The sequence below is a fragment of the Pimephales promelas genome, chromosome 10 (genome assembly GCF_988280905.1).
Source record: "Pimephales promelas chromosome 10, fPimPro1.hap1.1, whole genome shotgun sequence".
Classification (NCBI taxonomy): Eukaryota; Metazoa; Chordata; class Actinopteri; order Cypriniformes; family Leuciscidae; genus Pimephales; species Pimephales promelas.
In genome coordinates, this window is record NC_142778.1 from 33,974,562 (window position 1) to 33,993,001 (window position 18,440).

The 18,440-nt window shown below is 38.5% G+C and overlaps 1 protein-coding gene across 1 annotated transcript in view; it reads left to right on the top strand.

The window, feature by feature from the left end:
• The window catches only part of luzp2 (leucine zipper protein 2), a 113,736-nt gene that overhangs the window by 57,474 nt on the left and 37,822 nt on the right, over window positions 1-18,440 (top strand). Inside the window, exon 2 of the mRNA XM_089116509.1 lies at window positions 14,655-14,766. Within this exon, the coding sequence (XP_088972635.1) occupies window positions 14,655-14,766 (112 nt within the window). The remainder of the gene's footprint in view (window positions 1-14,654; window positions 14,767-18,440) is intronic.

Consider the following 18,440-nt stretch of genomic DNA (forward strand, 5'->3'; position numbering starts at 1 on the left):
TTCCGGAATTCCTTCCTTCCGAACCTCCTTCTGAACTTCCTTCCGAACTTACTGCTGAACTGACTTCCTTCTTAACTTACCTCCTTCCGAACTTCCTTCCATCCAAACTTCCTTCCGAACTTCCCTTCCTTCCGAACTTCCCTCCGAACTTCTCTTCCTTCCTTCCTTCCTTCCTTCCTTCCTTCCTTCCTTACTTCCTTCCCTTCCTTCCTTCCCTCCTTCCCTTCCTTCCTTCCTTCCGTCCTTCCTTCCTTCCTTCCTTCCTTACTTCCTTCCTTCCGTCCTTCCTTACTTCCTTACTTCCTTACTTCCTTCCTTCCCTTCCTTCCTTCCCTTCCTTCCTTCCTTCCGTCCTTCCTTCCGTCCTTCCTTCCGTCCTTCCTTCCTTACTTCCTTCCTTCCCTTCCTTCCTTCCCTTCCTTCCTTCCTTCCTTCCTTCCTTCCTTCCTTCCTTCCTTCCGTCCTTCCTTCCTTCCTTCCTTGATGTACTTCCGGTCTTGGGGGAGTTGTGAAATGGCTAATTAATGTCCTTGAACACAACATCTCAATTCATGGTAAACAAATTCTTCGAGAGTAAGTGCCCTTGAGGAAAAATAACAAAAGCTCTCCGCTCTGAAAATAATAATGCTTTTATCTCTTACACTCTTGAAGTGCAGGATTAAAACAGGCCACAGGCTTGGCTTAGGCATATCTGATTACATCAAAACACATGGGTATTTCTTTTCTTTCTTTTTTCATTTAATGTAAGCAGTCCTTGTGAATATGCTGAGCATGTGATATTTTTTTTAGCTAAAGCTAAGTGTATTGATGACTTGTTAATGTGAAGCGCCACTGTGAATCGAGCACTGTGATCTGTCAGGTTTTGATGAGTTTCAGGCAGACATTTGAACAGGTTATAACCTACCCTTAACACACACACACACACACACACACACACCACTGTGTATCAGTATGACAGCCTGAGTGTGAATGAACCCAAAAGGTTGGTACACTGTTAAACCCTAATGAACAGCTGTCAGGTGACAGTGAATGCTTATCGGTGACACCCAGCTATTGCCTGTTTAACACACCATTTTGAATCCAATGGCCACATAATTGAGTGTACAGACAGACTCATTCACTGTGGTGAGTAGTGTCAATTAAAATGCCTCTCATAAAGTTTCAGAGTTCAGAAGTGATCAAAATAAGTTTGATCAGTTTCTGAACAAATCATGCTTCGAATTGCTTTTCCAAATAGTCTCTTAATAGGACTCACCCCATCAACATCATGGCAGCACACTCACATACACCAAATGACAAAAGTAATTCTGCCTACAGAAGAGTATTGCCTATCTGCCACACATCGAAATGTCAAGCCTTTACCTATGGTTGACACCCAATTTGACCACACAGTTTTTTTTTCTCGTTTTTTTCTTAGACAGCAGCGGATAACCTGAAGAGATATTCTCATTTCTACATGTGAAAGCACCTTGACACCTGCTTTGTGTGGCTCTAAGTGGTCACTGATTGTTCCCTTGACATCTTGTCCCTACAACTTTAATGGGATGTCTAGCACGTACAAGATTAGTGAAACCATTACCCCTTCCTCCAACATTCCCCTGGTCCTGACACTAGCTTTAGTGGCGCTGCCTCCACAAATATCAGCCTTTAAAAGTCTGGAGATCACTTAGAGTCACTCCTGCCAATGGCAGAACTGTCAGGTATTTCAGCTGGAACGCTGGACATGATTGTAGAGGAAGAAAGAAAGAAACATCAGGTCACAATCGTTCTCCAAATCAGTTGTTCTTGTTTCGACTGATCCTTAAGGATTATCACGAATCTCATTCCCATTTCTGGTTTAGTATACGATAAGAGGGAACGCGGCACACTGATGGTAAACAGTTAAATGTCACAATTAGCATACAGAATGTGCCATTTTTCACACTACATTAAATAAGGCAGATCGTTCAGTAAACTAGCGAGCTACATTTACAATGCAAATAATTATTTATTATTGTAGATATAGCCCTTTTTTACAACGTTTGCAATGGGAACGTTGCTAAAAACAAGCATGCTATTTTGTTATATATTAGTACCAGGATAATATAGCCGCATTGTGATATTAATACACATGTTATACACTGGTTGGGGTCATACTATTTTTAATATTCTCTTATGCTCCACCAAAGCTGTGTTTTTGATCGAAAATACCTTAAAACAATAATATTGCGAAATATTACTACAATTTAAAACACTGTTAAAATGTAATGTATTCCTCTGATATATTCAGTGTCACATGATCTTTCAGAAATCTTTCTAATATGATGATTTGCAGCGCAAGAAATTTTTTATTATTATTATCATCCTCTTAAACAGTTGTGCTGAATATTTTTGTGGTTTGTCATTGTAATTAGTCAACTTTAGAGAAGTAACTATTTTATTATCATTCCTCATTAATGCCAAACTATTGCCAACTGATGGCTTTTTAGTCGGGCTGTCAAGCGATTAATCGCATCCAAAAATAAAGTTTGTGTTTACATAATATATGTGGGTGCACTGTGTATAATTACTTTGTATATATAAATACACACACATGCATGTATATTTAAGAAAAAAATATTATTTATATATAAAATATTTATATATAATATAAATTATATATAAATATATATACAGTATATACATGAAAATATTTCTTAAATACATATACAAGCATGTGTGTGTATTTATATATATATATATATATATATATATATATATATATATATATAATAATTATACACAATACACCCACATATATTATGTAAACACAAACTTTTATTTTGGATGCGATTAATCGTTTTACTGCCCGACTTTTTAGCGTTTGAGTAAGGAAAGGAAAATCGCTCTCTCTCTTTACATAAATGTGTAGACACGCTGATGCAGATGAATCAGAAGAGGTTGACTGAGGTCTGTTAAGCAGCGACGTCATTGGTTGGGATCAACACTTGGAATGATTCCATTTAGCAAACATTGGCAAATGCAGAGGTTGGCAGCTTATAACATAGAGTCCAGCCTAGAGCTCCACTAAGACGGATGAGGGGTCAACTGCAGAGAGACCTTTCGCAGTCCATACAGACGACTGCCATTTGACTAGAACAGGACTTGTGAGCTTTCTCGCTCCTCTTGGCATGCATATATTGCAAAGATGGCATGACAATTAATAATGCAGGTCGGCGAGGGTTAATAATTTCTCCTCTCAAAGGAACCAGGTGCAAGCCCGAGGCTACTGTAAAAGCGAGCACGTCGACTCCACTGAGAATAAATAGCCAGTACAGCCACTTCCATAAGCACAAATGTGCTAAACAGGGATGTTTGATTCCCTATTCACACTGAATTAAAGCCTTGTGAGAAAACAGTGCACCTGAGTCCGATTCCCCACGGGAAGCTGAAGATCGGCATGCTAATGTAGTTCGGCTCCCGCATGCTACTGTACGTGACAAACAAAGTCATTCGAAACCTGATTCCCACATACACAAATAATTGCTCTTATTGTCTTGTACGTAATCAAAACATATTATTCCTGACCACAAAGGTCTTAAGTTTTCATCTGTCATTTAATATAACATCAAACTATCCGCTGAAAAGGTTTGATTAAGGAAGTGACACATTTCGTTCTCGGATCTGACCCCAGCTTTTCACATAACGCTTACCTCGTTAATGAGGCGCCACACGACACGAGGAGACACAAAACACTTCATTATGGGCTGCGGTGAATCATTTTTACTGCTCGTGTTCATGCGGGCTTGCAGTCTGAAAACACCTTATCACTTTTATTTAATCCAAATTGATGTAAAAGGATTGAATGCTACTTGATATTGTGCATCTTTGAAATGCAATTATGGCCCCGATGGACCAATAATAGTCTAGTCGGGGTAACATCAGCACTTATGATTATGAACTGATTTTAATATCACTCTTTCTGTTCCCTAGTGTGAAAGAAGAGAGCGAGAAAGAGGAAAAAAACGTTTGGGCTTGTTTTGTAACTGATTAAAACTTGAGTTTCCACATGTTTTTGAAAGAAGTCTCAGTCACGCTTTAGATAAGAGTCCAATTCTCCCTATTAACTGCAACGTTTGCCTCAGTAAACTCCTAATAACTGCTTATTAATAGTTAGCAGTAAGGTAGTTGTTAAGTTTGGGTGTGATTTAAAGGAGAAAAAACTTTTGCTGATAATTTACTCACCCCCATGTCATCCAAGATGTCCATGTCTTTCTTTCTTCAGTCGAAAAAAAATTAAGGTTTTTGATGAAAACATTCCATATAATGTACTTCAATGGGAACCAAACGGTTCAAGATCCTTGGATCAGTTTCAGTGCAAACTGTTCAGAGGGCTATAAACAATTTCAGACGATGAATAAGGGTTTTATCAAGCGAAAAATTAAAAAAAAAATTCTGTTTTGTGATGCACGTTCGTGACTCTCCTATTCGAACTCGTTCATCAAAATGAACGAATATTGTATTCATGTAATAATTCACAGTATTATTCCTGTAAATTAAAATATGGTACTTGTACTGCAAATGAGAAATACAATACTCATACTGTAAATATTAGGACGGTATACGATTGTCTCACTGTAAATTAAATTACAGTACTGGTACTGTAAACGCTTTTACAGTAACTTACTGGGATCCAGCTGCCAGTAAGTTACTGTAAAATCTACAGCAACCTTTTTACAGTGTACATTTATGTACGGTCACTTTTGATAAATGTAATTCTTGCTGAATACATAATAAAAGTAAAAACTTACTGACCCTCAAAACTGTAGTGTATATCTCTCAAACCTTCTAAAACATATTGGCGTCAGAATCTTCTTATTACTTTCTCCATTCAGTAAAAAAAAGCTTGACATTTCATGAGCGGATTCGGTTATGTAGAGGTTCATTTGTCGCCTGATCGTTAAACGTTTTTTCGTCATCTTTAATAACACAAAATGGCAAAAAAAGAAAATCAAATTAAATTTCCAAGCAGGCTCATTGAACCAGGGCAGTGCTCCTAAACGCTCCACTGGAGAAAGTGTGTACACCGTGTCCTGAGCTTTTGAAAATTGCCTTTGGAGCACAGAGGCCCTGAACCATCCCACAGCGACACTTTACCCTTCCTCACACTAAACCCAAAAGGTCATTCTTTTGTCTTTGTGGGCTCTGTCAGATTGCTGTCTTTTCTCATATGTGAGAACGCTAAGATGCTGTGAGCCAGTCAATACAGGTATCTGAGGGTAATGGAAAGAGATTGATTTTTAATGTTTCCCTGCCCTTCGGAATGAAACAAAGACTCTTCTCAACATATTGGTAATCCATGTGACATAATTAAAATGCGTACCCAGTGAATTAACTCTTGCCTAACGAGATTACGATTTTAGTCAGTTTAATATTGCAACTACGTTTCGGGTGTTCGGAAATATGAGATGAGGGCAATCATACTTGAAATTTATTTAAATTAAATCCAAATGAAGATTTTCTTAGGAAGTCAAACATCACAAGTTGTGATTTGTGGACCTCCTGTGACTTTTCCCTCCGTAATGTTAGTGGAGCAATCTGTCAAGTCTGGTCAGTATGGCATATTGAGTTGTGATTTGTAGGATGAAATTGCAGCATTGCATGCTGGACTGTTTTTGGCTCAGTATGGGGCTGGATGATTTCCAAGCATCGCTCATTCTTTTTTGCTTTTTTTGCTGATTGATCACCGCTACAAACACCTTTGAATTGTGAACCTATAGCATTCCAGAGCCTTTTTTCTTTAAATGAAACAGCCTTTTTCAGAGCATCAGGTTTAATGTAAAGCTTGCATTTACTGCCATGACAGATTTAAAGCTAATTGTGATCCTGATGAGGAGATTATTTGGAATGGAGACATGGCTTGGAGACACACAGCATTTGGCAGAGCAAAAACAGACAAAGAAACAGGCAATATTGTGTAATTTACTTAATATGAACTTCTTGTTCGTTATGCTAGTGTATATATTAAATTGCTGATTATTCAGAGCCACAGCTCTCATGTAAAATGGCCTAATGGTTCGCAAACTGACAATTCAAATGACTGCTGTGTACCACAATAACAGGCTTTATTTCATCTTCGATTCTAGCTTTAGGTTTAATGACATATTTGTGTTTTAATCGCAGCCTTTCCAAACTCATTGAAGCGCACTGTGTCATCAGGCTCTTTATTATATAAGATATATACGTCCACCCTAATCCTTCGAGGCAAACAAAAATAACAGTGTTCGACAATGTAAAATAGTCACAGAGTGCTTGTCAAATATTGCATTAGGAAATACCAGCTAACTGACTCACTACCATATATTTAGCAGTGTGCCGAGAGGTACAAAATGTATTCCGGTTATTAAATTGGCCTAATAATAATAAAAAAAATCCTCCAGATCCTGTGACAACAATACCAGTCTGGCTGTAATACTGGGAGCTAGACACTTCCAGCTGGGCATTATTAATAAGCTTAACATCTGACCAGACAAGAGAGCAGCTCGAGAGAATCACATTTCTGGAGTTGGAGTCAAACATGTATGGCAAACAACCCCCGTACCTCCCAGGAAGACCTCAATTAATTTGTTATTTTAAACAGGATTTAATAGGCCACACAGGCTAGGGGTGGTACACATCTAGTCACGCCTGCATGCCTGAATGAAATGCTCAATAATGCATTATGGATTATATTTCAATTTCAAGATATCAGGCAATTATGAGTCAACTCCAAAGCTCAATCTCAAGTCATTTCCAGGAAAGCAGAACGACGGTGATCTGAATACCAAAACGGAGATGGAAAAGAGTGCACTGGCCGCAGGTTGTGTAGATGAGCTGCAAATGTGAAACGACAAAATACATGAATCGTAAGTTTAAACTCCACAGTAACCGTTGTCCACAGTATGACGAACCCTAATTTTAGCTTTAACCGCACTAATGATTTTGGGCAACTGTGTTTTTCAAAGCATTCTGGCATGTTGCTTTTCTTCACAGTAAGTGCAGTGTAATCTTTCAAGCTCGTTTCATGTGTTTCTACTCAAACATATTCACATGTGAATTGGTTTTTGTTGCGTTCACTGTCATCCAGTGGACTAATATAAGCTGTATTGTGTTTGTAAATGGGGCTGAGGTGCCTTTTTCTGTTTATTTCCTCCCTGTGGCATTGAATTCTTTGTGCATGTGTTTGTATGAGCTGTTGCATATTTATTTGGTACTGTGGAAGGGTTTTATGCAGATGAATAGGCTAGAAAGTGAGGAATTTAGATGGGCAGTTGCGCTGCCAATATTAATTCCATTATTACTGTACCTTTACAGTGTTTGAAATGGCCATAGTTATTCCTGCCAATTGCTTGCCGTCACATTTATCTGGCTCAAAGAATGACAGGGTTGATATTCAAGCAAATGGTATGCAAGACGCTGACATCCCGGCACACGGCACTAACAGTTCGTTTAAAAGGAGTAATGCTTCCCCAGCAATTTTCCATTTAGTGCTTCCCTTTTTATCTCTCTTTTCTGCTCCTTTTTGTTCTCATTCATATTTAATGCAAAACTGACATAACCACGACTTTCAAAGCATGCTGAGAACATATAGAGGACTTTAAATCCCACACAGCCGAACAGGACGTTTCGTGGCAGATGTTTGGTCATAATGCTCGGCAGCTGCAGGATGCATTCATCTCTTTCAGCAACTGAAGTATTGAAAAATTCAGTACAGAAGTTACTTATTCTCTATTGTATTTGTTAGTAAAAATAAACTGCATAAACTTGTGCACTTTTTGGTGAGGTACTATATGCGCATTTACTGGTCTTGAAATCGACTTCAAAGCATAATCACAAGTGTGACAGCTAATCTTTGTCTACTTTTATGGCTACAAATTTTAAATGCTAGGTGTGTTTTAATTGGTTGGTCATATAAAACACACTGTAGTTGCCAAAATTCGTTTTTATTGACCCTACAAGTTCGATTAAACAATCAAAATATGAGGAAGATATTTTACAGTTTTAAATATTTTAAATATGAGGCAAGAAATAAACACTAGTTAAGGTATTTATCTGACGATAAATGTCAGAATGTTTGACTATACCCATTTTTTTGTAAACTAAAATGGGTAAACTATAGCAACAGGTTTTATTTTACTATGTGTAACGGAGGCCAGCTAGTAGTCTCCGTGAGAATAAACCTCACTCCTCTGATCTCAATAAGCGCTCCAGAGACGCTGACTATCACGCTGGATACCCGGGTTCGAGGCCAGCAGAGAGCGGGGTGTGTGTAGGAGCCGGGTGGAGGGGTTACATTGGTGCCATGACCCGGATGGGAGTAAGGTTTAGGGTGGTGAGTGTAACGTTGGCCAGCTAGCAGTCAATTTGGGAAAAAAACTCACTCCTCTGATCTCAATAGGCACTAGAGATGCATAGTTGGCAGTTACAACCGCGGATCGGGCGGATGACATGACGAAAAAATATTCTGACTTATACCTACATCCGGAAAAAAAAATAAAAAATCGAGCACACTTTGAAATAGTCATATTTTCATCAGGCAGCTAGTCGAGTCTATGCGACAGACGCTAGAGGCTGCAGTCTTTAGCCTCCTTGTTAGAGGCCTCACGCTGGAGACCCGGCTTCGAGGCCCACAGAGAGTTAGTAGAGTTAGTAGAGAGCTAGTATTCTCTTTGCGAGTAAACCTCACTCCTCTGATCTCAATAAGCTTTCCAGCGACAGACGTTAGAGGCTGCAGTCTTTAGCCTCCATGTTAGAGTGCCTGACTCTCACGCTGGAGACCCGGGTTCGAGGCCCGCAGAGAGCGGGGCGAGTAGGACCCGGGTGGAGGGGTTACATTGGTGCCATGACCCGGATGGGAGTGAGGTTTAGGGGGGTGTAATGTAGGCCAGCTAGTATTCTCTTTGCGAGTAAACCTCACTCCTCTGATCTCAATAAGCGTTCCAGCGACAGACGCTAATGCCTTTAGTCTTTAGCCTCCTTGTTAGAGTGCCTTACTCTCACGCTGGAGACCCTGGTTCGAGGCCCGCAGAGAGTGGGACGAGTAGGACCGGGTGGAGGGGTTACATATGCAAAAAAAAATGCATAGAAAAACAAAAATCGAACAATTGACTTGCATATAAGCATACAGTATATGCAGTATGCTTACAAAATCATTTAACATATTTTTAATAATTTGAATAAAGGGAAATGTCGTCAGAATTCCTAGGCCGGACATTATATATTATCTCTCTCTCTCTTTCTCTCTCTCTCTCTCTCTCTCTCACCTTATGTAAATACAACTCATAGAGACCCTCTAATATTCAGGGTGCTACGAGTTCTTTATGGGATTATATCATTTTGAAAGCACATAAAATTGCAGGAAATGTTCAGTCCAACAGTGGCTAATGGGAGATGAGGAGTGATGGCCCTGCCTTGTTGGCTAAAGCCCAATCACACTCCATCTGATCTTTACCTCAGCGAAGGCCTATATAGATCCATACTGAGCAGTTAGAGTGTGCTCTGGACTTGTGAAACTCAGCACTTTCCACTTTAATGACCAGGCCTCAGCACTTCTTCATTACGGAGGAAGATCAGTTTCATATGATTCAAAGTCGAGAGCAGAAACGTACTGGGTGGGTAGGGAGGTTCTGTCTAATGAGGCTGTGTGTGCGAATGCTTGTTTCTCTGCCTGTCGTGTGCTGTTATTCAAAGCTCCCTTCATCCTGAACAATCACTTTTTCAGACAGCATCACCATTCATGTGTGCAGATTGTTTCTGGCAGATCCTTACAGCTAAGCAACTTTTCTTCAAGGAGGGTTGTGTTTAATCGTCAGCCTTCACATGGTGTGGCTTTAATCAGAATTATGCGATCGCTGGCGATGAGGAGCTGTGGCGTACAGCATGCGATTATAAGCCTGTTTGTCTGACAGGCTGATTCTCATTAGAGCACGTTCTGTGGTCTCTCTCGTATGAGAGCCTGCCAAAACAGCTGTGTCAAAAGAGGTCACAGCATAATTATCAACCTGTGGTGGTAACGACCAATTTATTCCTCATTTTCCTGACTCTGTGGTTATCTGTACCGGTGTGACGACGAAGCTGTTCGGATCTTGAGCCAAAGCAGGTCGATGGGATCGGGAGAAAGTTATCCGGTAGCATTCCCGGTCATCTAATGTCAGCCGCTTGGCATTTATCGTAATAAGCAACGCTTTTGTTCTCATCAGTTAAATTTACTGATTTAAGTAAGTTAAGTGCAACTTTGGATGGAAACATGGGGGTCATTTATATCACTGCTTTGGCACAAATGCATCCAATGTCATTCTTCTCTCACTTAGACACAACCAATGCCAAATGGACCTACAGGTTATACTCTGTTCTGAAATGTTAAACCTAAGTTCAAAACTTAACATAATACAAAACTGAATAAGACATTTCTACAGTAACGCATTTTCAAATATATTCCAAACCATTTCGATTTAGCTGAACAACTAGACAGGTGTTAGTCTTTACATTTTTATTACCATCTATACAAGAGGGGAAACTTAAGAGAATACTTTTGCACGGTAATGTAAGCATGTTTTTTTTGTTTTTTATTTATTTAAATGTTTTGAGTGCTAAAGTGTGCTTTGTTGGGTCACGTCCTTTGCTAGTCTTATGTAAGATTGAGTTACATTCAAAGTATTGTCCTAGAACTATAAGTACACTTTTAAAAAAACTCTATATTTGTCAAATGTGAAATTAAAAGTTTTAAAGTAAATCTGAATCTTTTGTCATGCTTTAAAGGTGCATTGCGCAACATTTCATGTTAAAAATACCCGTTTTTGTAACTCATACCACCTGATGGGCTTGATGGGCCTTCTCTGATCGCCTCTATAATCCTGTACAGTGAAATAAATAAGAGGGATTCGGGACGGAATTTGAGACGGGGCGTGACGTCACGCTCACCTGGCATTGTCTGGCAGGTTTGTGTATTCGCCGCCATTCTCCGTATCAGCGAAGACAACTCGAGCGACACAACTTTAGTCAACTTTCCACAAAAGTAGAAGATGGATTCAAAGAGACCGGTATTCATTCCGAACCCCAACGCAAACTCCACGTAAGACAAAGAAAATAAAACTTTTGTCTAGTGCCAGGTGTCGGAATAAGACGAGAGTCGACATCGGGAAGCTTTCAACAAATGGCGAGGTCTCCGGTCTGCTCTACGACTCAAACGGGTCCTATACAAAGTAATAACTTATATTGTTCATTAACGTGTTTCCTTAATAATACAATCATAAGTGGATACAGTAAGCACATAAAACAGTTCAACATGGAGATAGATGGAAACAAAAACCGTTTCCCCCTCACACACATTTACTCAAATGTCTTTCCTTTCATATATTTAAAATGACTTGCAGATTTATAACTTTATTACCTCTGAAGACATTATGACTGTAACAAAAGATGTGTCCGGCTGATGCTGGTTATGAACAGCTTGTGCAAGCGTGTGTGTGTGCGTGAGGTCCAGTTTCACTTGTCGCCAGAGGGGGCGTAGTTCTGCAAAAACTCAGAGACTTGTGCAATGCACCTTTAAAGAAGTACACTTTTAATATGTTGACTAACATACTAAAGCAGGCATGCTTGATTATAATTTTAACTGTGGTGTGGTATTTGATATTACATATAAAGTTAATAAATGTCTTATTGTTCCTTTTATATGTAATAAATTGCAACTTCATTACAAATATGTAATTACAAATATATTGAGGGATTCATGTGCATTATTTTAACGCTGTTTAGTTGTTATTCACGCTAATTCAGCATTAGTAACTTAATTTTCTGATCTCCTGTTCATTGCTCATTTGAATTGTTTCACTCGTGAATTCAGGGAATTGCTAACTGGAGACTTGCTCTGACCAGATCATCTGAATTAGTGAGATGTTGACTCGAGAACAGATGCAGTCAAATCAGTCTAATTCACAAATGAATCTTTCAGTGTTATTCGCGAACCAATTTAACAGGTGAATTGAAAATAATCAGCTTGTTCACGAATCGGACATTGCTATCGTGTGTAGGAGCGGGTGACTGTCTCTTCAGTTCAAAATAACAAGGAACGACATGCGTTTATGAAATGTAGTAGAGTATGCTACAAAAGTTTCTGTCCACCATGTAACGGAAGTGAAACTTCTTCTTGAACGAGAAGAAATAGGGTGGGACTTGATTTTGTCTGTGGGGAATTGATTGGATCGTTGGATGGTTGTGGTTTGCTATTGGTTGATCTAATGTGAGTGACTGGTTGTCCCACCCTCATGCCAGTAAACACATCATCAGAGAAGAAAGCAGATGCTACAAGAGGCAGGGGAAGTTATGTTGATCAAAGATTACAAGGGCACATGCATTTAATAAATGATAGTGATGTAAACACCATAACATGCACATCTTTGGTTGAATGGCCGTCAATGAATAAAGATGCTTCTTGCTGGCAGATACTATAGCTGGTCCATTTATCTAGCTGGGTCACACTCACCAGCCAAACCTTGACCCCTTTGAGCCAGACTCTATTATTGACCTCTCAGTGGTCTGCCCTAGATGAGTCCAACTCCATTGAAATCTAGAAGAGAGAGCGTGATGTTTTTTCTCTATCTCTATCCGTCTCTTCCAGCCCATACCCTTGATCAGTCTCACACACTGACATCACACTGTGGGAGTTTTATAAGCATGATGCCTTCCAGCATGATTTATTTATTTCACAGGTGTTGCTTTCCTATCATGGAGATTAGTATGACTGTGCTTTGGTTTCCCTGACATATAAAGGTTCAGCGACAGCAGCTCAGGATGCTTTGGCAAAGAGCCCTTTGTTGAAAGCATTGACTGTACTCTACATAACTTATTTATGATTTGTATTTGGGACAGAGACAAAAGAAGATCCCGGCACATTGTATTTATTTCTTTTTTGTGCTATGCACAGCAGCGTCTGTCTTTTTGGGTTGGCAAAGTGTTGCAATTCTAACAGAGAAGTACATTATAAATATATTTGTGTGTGTGTGTGTGTGAGTATTTATGTGGGTGAGGCTGGTTGTTTTGTAGCTTAGCGTTCCAGGGGATTTTTGACTGGTTATTATTGGGCCCTGCTGGGAAATAGTGACATATTTAATGTGCATTTTATATTGTGCATTTTAAGATTTTTTTTTTTTCAAATAAGAAATTCATACCTTTTATTCAGCAAGAATGCATTAAATTGATTATTTTTATATATATATATATATATATATATATATATATATATATGAAGAGTTCAGATGCAAAAGCCTCTAAGTGCCATTTGAAATTTTCTTCTAGAATGATCATTTTTATCAAGCTTGTATATTTAAGTTCAGTAATTTCACTTAAATTGCAATGAGGATTACCTATTAATTGTCATTTAAGTGAAATTACTGAACTTGAATATATAAGCTTGATAAAAATGACCATTTTAGAAGAAAATTTCAAATGGCACTTAGAGGCTTTTGCATCTGAACTCTTCATATATATATAATGACACACACACACACACACACACAAAAAAAGTTAATAAATGCTGTTCTTTAGAACTTTTTCATCAAAAATTCTTGAACTTCTACAGCATTAGTTATTGTTATTTTCACCATTTGTTAACGTTTTATTATCTGTTAACATAGTAAATGCAGCGTGATCTAACATGAACATGAATATTTGTATTAACTTAGATTACCAAAGGTTAAAGGTGCTGTGTGTAATTTTTGACTGTGCTAAAGCATAAAAATACCATCATATGATTGCAGAGATTTAGGAAACATGCTATGTTCACATAGTTTCTTCTCTACTTTGGAATGCGTGTTCCGTGTCTGAACGTCTGTTTTTGTTTTGGTCTGTATGATCCCGCCCACTGCTAATTTACCCAGTGGGTTTGCCAGTTGGCGTAAAACACAGCGGCTTGCAGTCATGGAAGCCAGCAAATGAATTGGGTCAGAGAGTCTACTCAACCTAAAAATCCTCGCCATCCAACTAAAACTCTGAACGGGAGTACACTCTTAGAAGAAAGGGTTCTATATAGAACCTTAAAAGGTTCTATCAGCACTACGTATTTGGAACCCTAAAAGGTTCTATACACTCTTAAAAAAAGGGTTCCTCTGGGTTCTATATAGAACCCTGGGGTTCCATACTTGGCCAATAGAACCTTTTACCAAAAAAAAAAAATGGTTCTATATAGAACCATTTTGGAGTTCCATATATGAAGCAGGGGATGGAACCATTTCTGGTTCTAAATAGAACCATTTCTTCTAAGAGTGTATATTAAAAAGTGGATAAATCAATGTCCTCAATGTGGCAACCTGTGTGAGTGTGAGGTTGGTAATGCCAACTAACAACTTAACGTTAACAAATTAGACCATTCTGTAGTACTGAAAGGCTTTTAAAACGGCTTTTATATTTGTATATTTTTCTCTGTCTGCTACCTTAGACGCCAAGAAATCCTTAAAAAGGCCCTGACGTGACTTTGAGGCGAGGTCATAAGTTCTTGTTCAGGGTTTTCGTGATGAAGTGTTGGATGTTTTCTTGAGTTCATCATCCACTCACAATGGCTTAAAATCCTCCAGGGCCGCTGTAACCTGCCGTGCAGAATGAATTTGCCAGGCATGCCGTAGATTTAAAGAAGTCATCTTTCTGTTTCTTTTCTCTTCCTGTAGCTATGAGGGGCTGGAGAAGAAGCTGAGGGAGGTTTTCACCGAGAGGACAGGAATTTTACGACAACTCTCCAAAACATCAAAGGAGTTGGACAGCATTAAGGGGAACCTGCAGGTAACACTCTCCGGCCTCACTCTGTGCTCATGGGAAATTGTGTTCCTTTCAACATGTAAATTATCCATATGAGTGCATCTTTGTTACATGATTTAATGCTTGCAGATGGAGATTTTTCTATAGTGTGAGAGGCGTCTCATTTAATTTTTTTAATTTTAACTCTCTGTGGCTGCTCAAGGTTTTGCACTATGGTGTTTCTGCTTCTCAGATCTTTAGTCTGCTCTTATCATGTGTTGCTTTTGCATTTTATGTTTTCTTGACATTCTTGACTTGAAATATTATTTAGGGCAGAAGATTGTCTGTTTTTGTGTCTCCATTGTATTATTTATTTATTTATTTATTTATTTAGTACACATTGTGTCCTTGTGAATATTTCTGACTTTGCAAAGGTTAAAAACAAAAAGAACATACCCTTTTACCTACTAGAAGATAATGAATGTTTTCAATTAAAATGTTAACACTTTACAAAAAATTAAATTAGTTAACATTACATTAATGCAGTAAGTATTAAATGCATTAAGTATAAACATCATTTATTGTTCATGGTTGTATTAAAATATAAGTGCCTTTTGGAGAAAAAATACAGAATCTTTAACAATAACTGTATAATGCTTTGCTGAAATGCATGCTGGGAACCTTTTAACAAAACTGCTAAATTAATTAGTTAATTGGCTAGTCAGCCAATCAGTCAGTCAGTCAGTTTTGGCTATATTTGAGGAAATATTAATATGTTTTTGATTTTGAAAAGATTGTCCTCAGCCTCAATTTGAGAAGGGTATTTTTCACCCAGAAATGTTAATTCTGTCCTTTACTCACACTTGTGTTGTTCCAAACCTCTATGGCTTTCTTTCTCCTTTGGATCATAAAAGAGTTTTTTTTTTTGTTGTTGTTGTTTTTTTTGTCTCTTTTTTTTTTTTTTTTTACCCGTGCAGTGTAAGTTTGGTAACTGTTTGGTTTGGTCAAAATATATTTTTATTCCGCCAAAGAAAGTCAGAAGTGACATGAACAAATTTTCATTAGTGCACTGTCCCACATATTCACAACCTATAAATAAGGCTTGTTTCTTGTACATTTCGATGTTAGCTAGCCAAAGTAGATGGGTAAACTCGCTGGCTGAACTAATAATTGCAAATGAAAGCACCCTATTACATGCGATTGCATGAGAGATCTCTCAGAGAATCATTGAGAGCAGAATTATCTGTTGAACAGGACACAACAAACCACTAAACCAATACACAAAACACAGAGTAATTTTAAAATACAGTAAAGCACAACCACTAGTCAGCCGCTATGCAACTATAAAAAACTGAACTGCATTAATAAACCTGGCAAGCAGACCTGTGAAGCGGTGCTGGCGCATGTGGAGACAGATTAGCCACAAAGAGAACGCATTATTTCTAGGTATCTGAGCCAGTCAATCAAATACTTGATTGTCTTGTCCAATGGCAGTCAACCAGGCACTGGTGCCTGAGAAGGAAAAAACATACGCTCCAAATGCATTCAATCTAATTCATAGAGTGATTTATTGTTCTGCTGGAGTGCTTGGAGCGTTAATGGATAAGGACAATAACGGCGTAAATAAAACTGACAGAAATAGTTTGAAAGAGCTTTTATATATATATATATATATACACATATACAAAATATATCCACCACTGGAATGGATAATAATGATTTTGATGCAGTTTCTGTTCATTGAGATTCAGTGTGTCACTCTTTCCTGCATGTGAACGCATAGCAATGTGTGATGGTTCTGTTAGGATGTTATGTGGTGTTGGGAAAGTTCACTTTCTACATGAACTAGTTCAAAGTTCAGTTCACACATTTTAAAATGAACTAGTTCAGTTCATAGTTCATACTTCAAAAAATGAACTAGTTCATTCAAAGTTCTTTTTTTTCCATATGTTGCGAGATTTTTTTTTTTTTTTATTGCCACAGCCCATATACAGCCACAGACAACAATTATTTTATCGACGGGCAGTTTGCATAGAAATGTAAGATTTTTCCCATCCTAACCGACCTCGTCATAAAATCCGTTTAAATGATCATACGACGCCTCCTCGCTCGCTGCTTTGTCGACGGCGGCCGCGGCGCGACACTGGTGTCTTGTGTTGCCAGATTGGGGGTTTTTTCGCTATATTTTAAAGGAGCAGTTCACTTTTGAAAAAAACTTTTGCTGATAATTTACTCACCCGCATGTCATCCAAGATGTCCACGTTTTTCTTTCTTCAGTTGAAAAGAAATTAAGGTTTTTGATGAAAACATTCCAGGATTTTCTCTATATAATGCACTTCATTGGGAACCAAACGATTCAAGGTCCAAATGAGAGTTTCAGTGCAGCTTTAAAGGGCTTTAAACGACACCAGACGATGAATAAAGGTATTTATATTTGTCAAATCAAATATTTGTTGATTTTGATAAACGAGTTTGAAAAAGAGAGTCACGAACGCGCATCACTGAACAGAGCGAGGTAAACATTTGTGCTTATCAAACTTAAACTTTTTTATTTATATTTGAAATGACTGATTGTTTCGCTTGATAAGACCCTTATTCATCGTCTGGTGTTGTTTAAAGCCCTTTGAAGCTGCACTGAAACTGTCTTTTGGACCTTGAACCGTTTGGTTCCCATTAAAGTGCATTATAAGGAGAAAAATCCAGAATTTTTTTTTTTATCAAAAACCTTAATTTCTTTTCGACTGAAGAACGAAAGACATTGATATCTTGGATGACATGGGGGTGAGTAAATTATCAGCAAAAGTTTTTTAAAAAGTTAACTACTCCTTTTAAGGCCTGTTTACGTGTGTTTTAGCCGTGTTTTCGCCTGGAAGGCTCTATAGAAATCTGGCACCCTACTGAATGAAGTTAAACTGAGAGAGCGTGCGTTCACAGACACCAGAATGAACGCATTCACAGTAACTATCATCAGGCAGTAATACAGTACGTTCAGTTCACGTTTGCCCAAAATATGAACGCGTTTAGGCATAACACTGGGTGTTGAGTATGCAAGAGTCGCAGAACCTCATGGGCCCGACTGCTGAATCCCTGGCCCTGCGCTGAACTGCTAGATCCCTTGAGTTTAAGGCCGGGATCTCCAGTGGATTTGTAAAACCATGATCAACTATGACCTTTTTAGTGTAATCAATAATGGATATGTGACCGGTTAACCTTTTTGTTGAGCAGATTTACTGTCCATACTGTTTATTTTTATAATGAGATCTCCCCAGAGTGCTGCTCATCATCATTAAACTTCGCCTGATGGAGCCTGTAGTCTTGGCAGGGGTTTGTGTGTTTGTGCCGGCACATTCCTGCCAGCTTGGCCTGAAAAGACACTCCGATGCCAATCTCAATACAACTCAACAGCTGCACAGATGGTCTTCCCCTGACAAAGCTTTGCTGCTGTTAGTTTCTGGAAACACGGAGGAGTCCGAGCGGGGCGATAGAGCAATAGTGATGACCGATATGTTTCATGCCAAAGAATGTCAAGTGGAGTGGTGTTGTTCAAGTGCTGCTGCCCCGTGATCAGTGTTGGGACTCACAACTTATATAGGAATGTAATTGCGTTTTTAGAAGATGATGTCAGAGACTAGAATAATCTTGTTCTGTGTTGACGAAAATAGTAAAGAGAACAGTTTTAAAATGGACCAATACTGAAATCATTTTTTACAAAATATAGA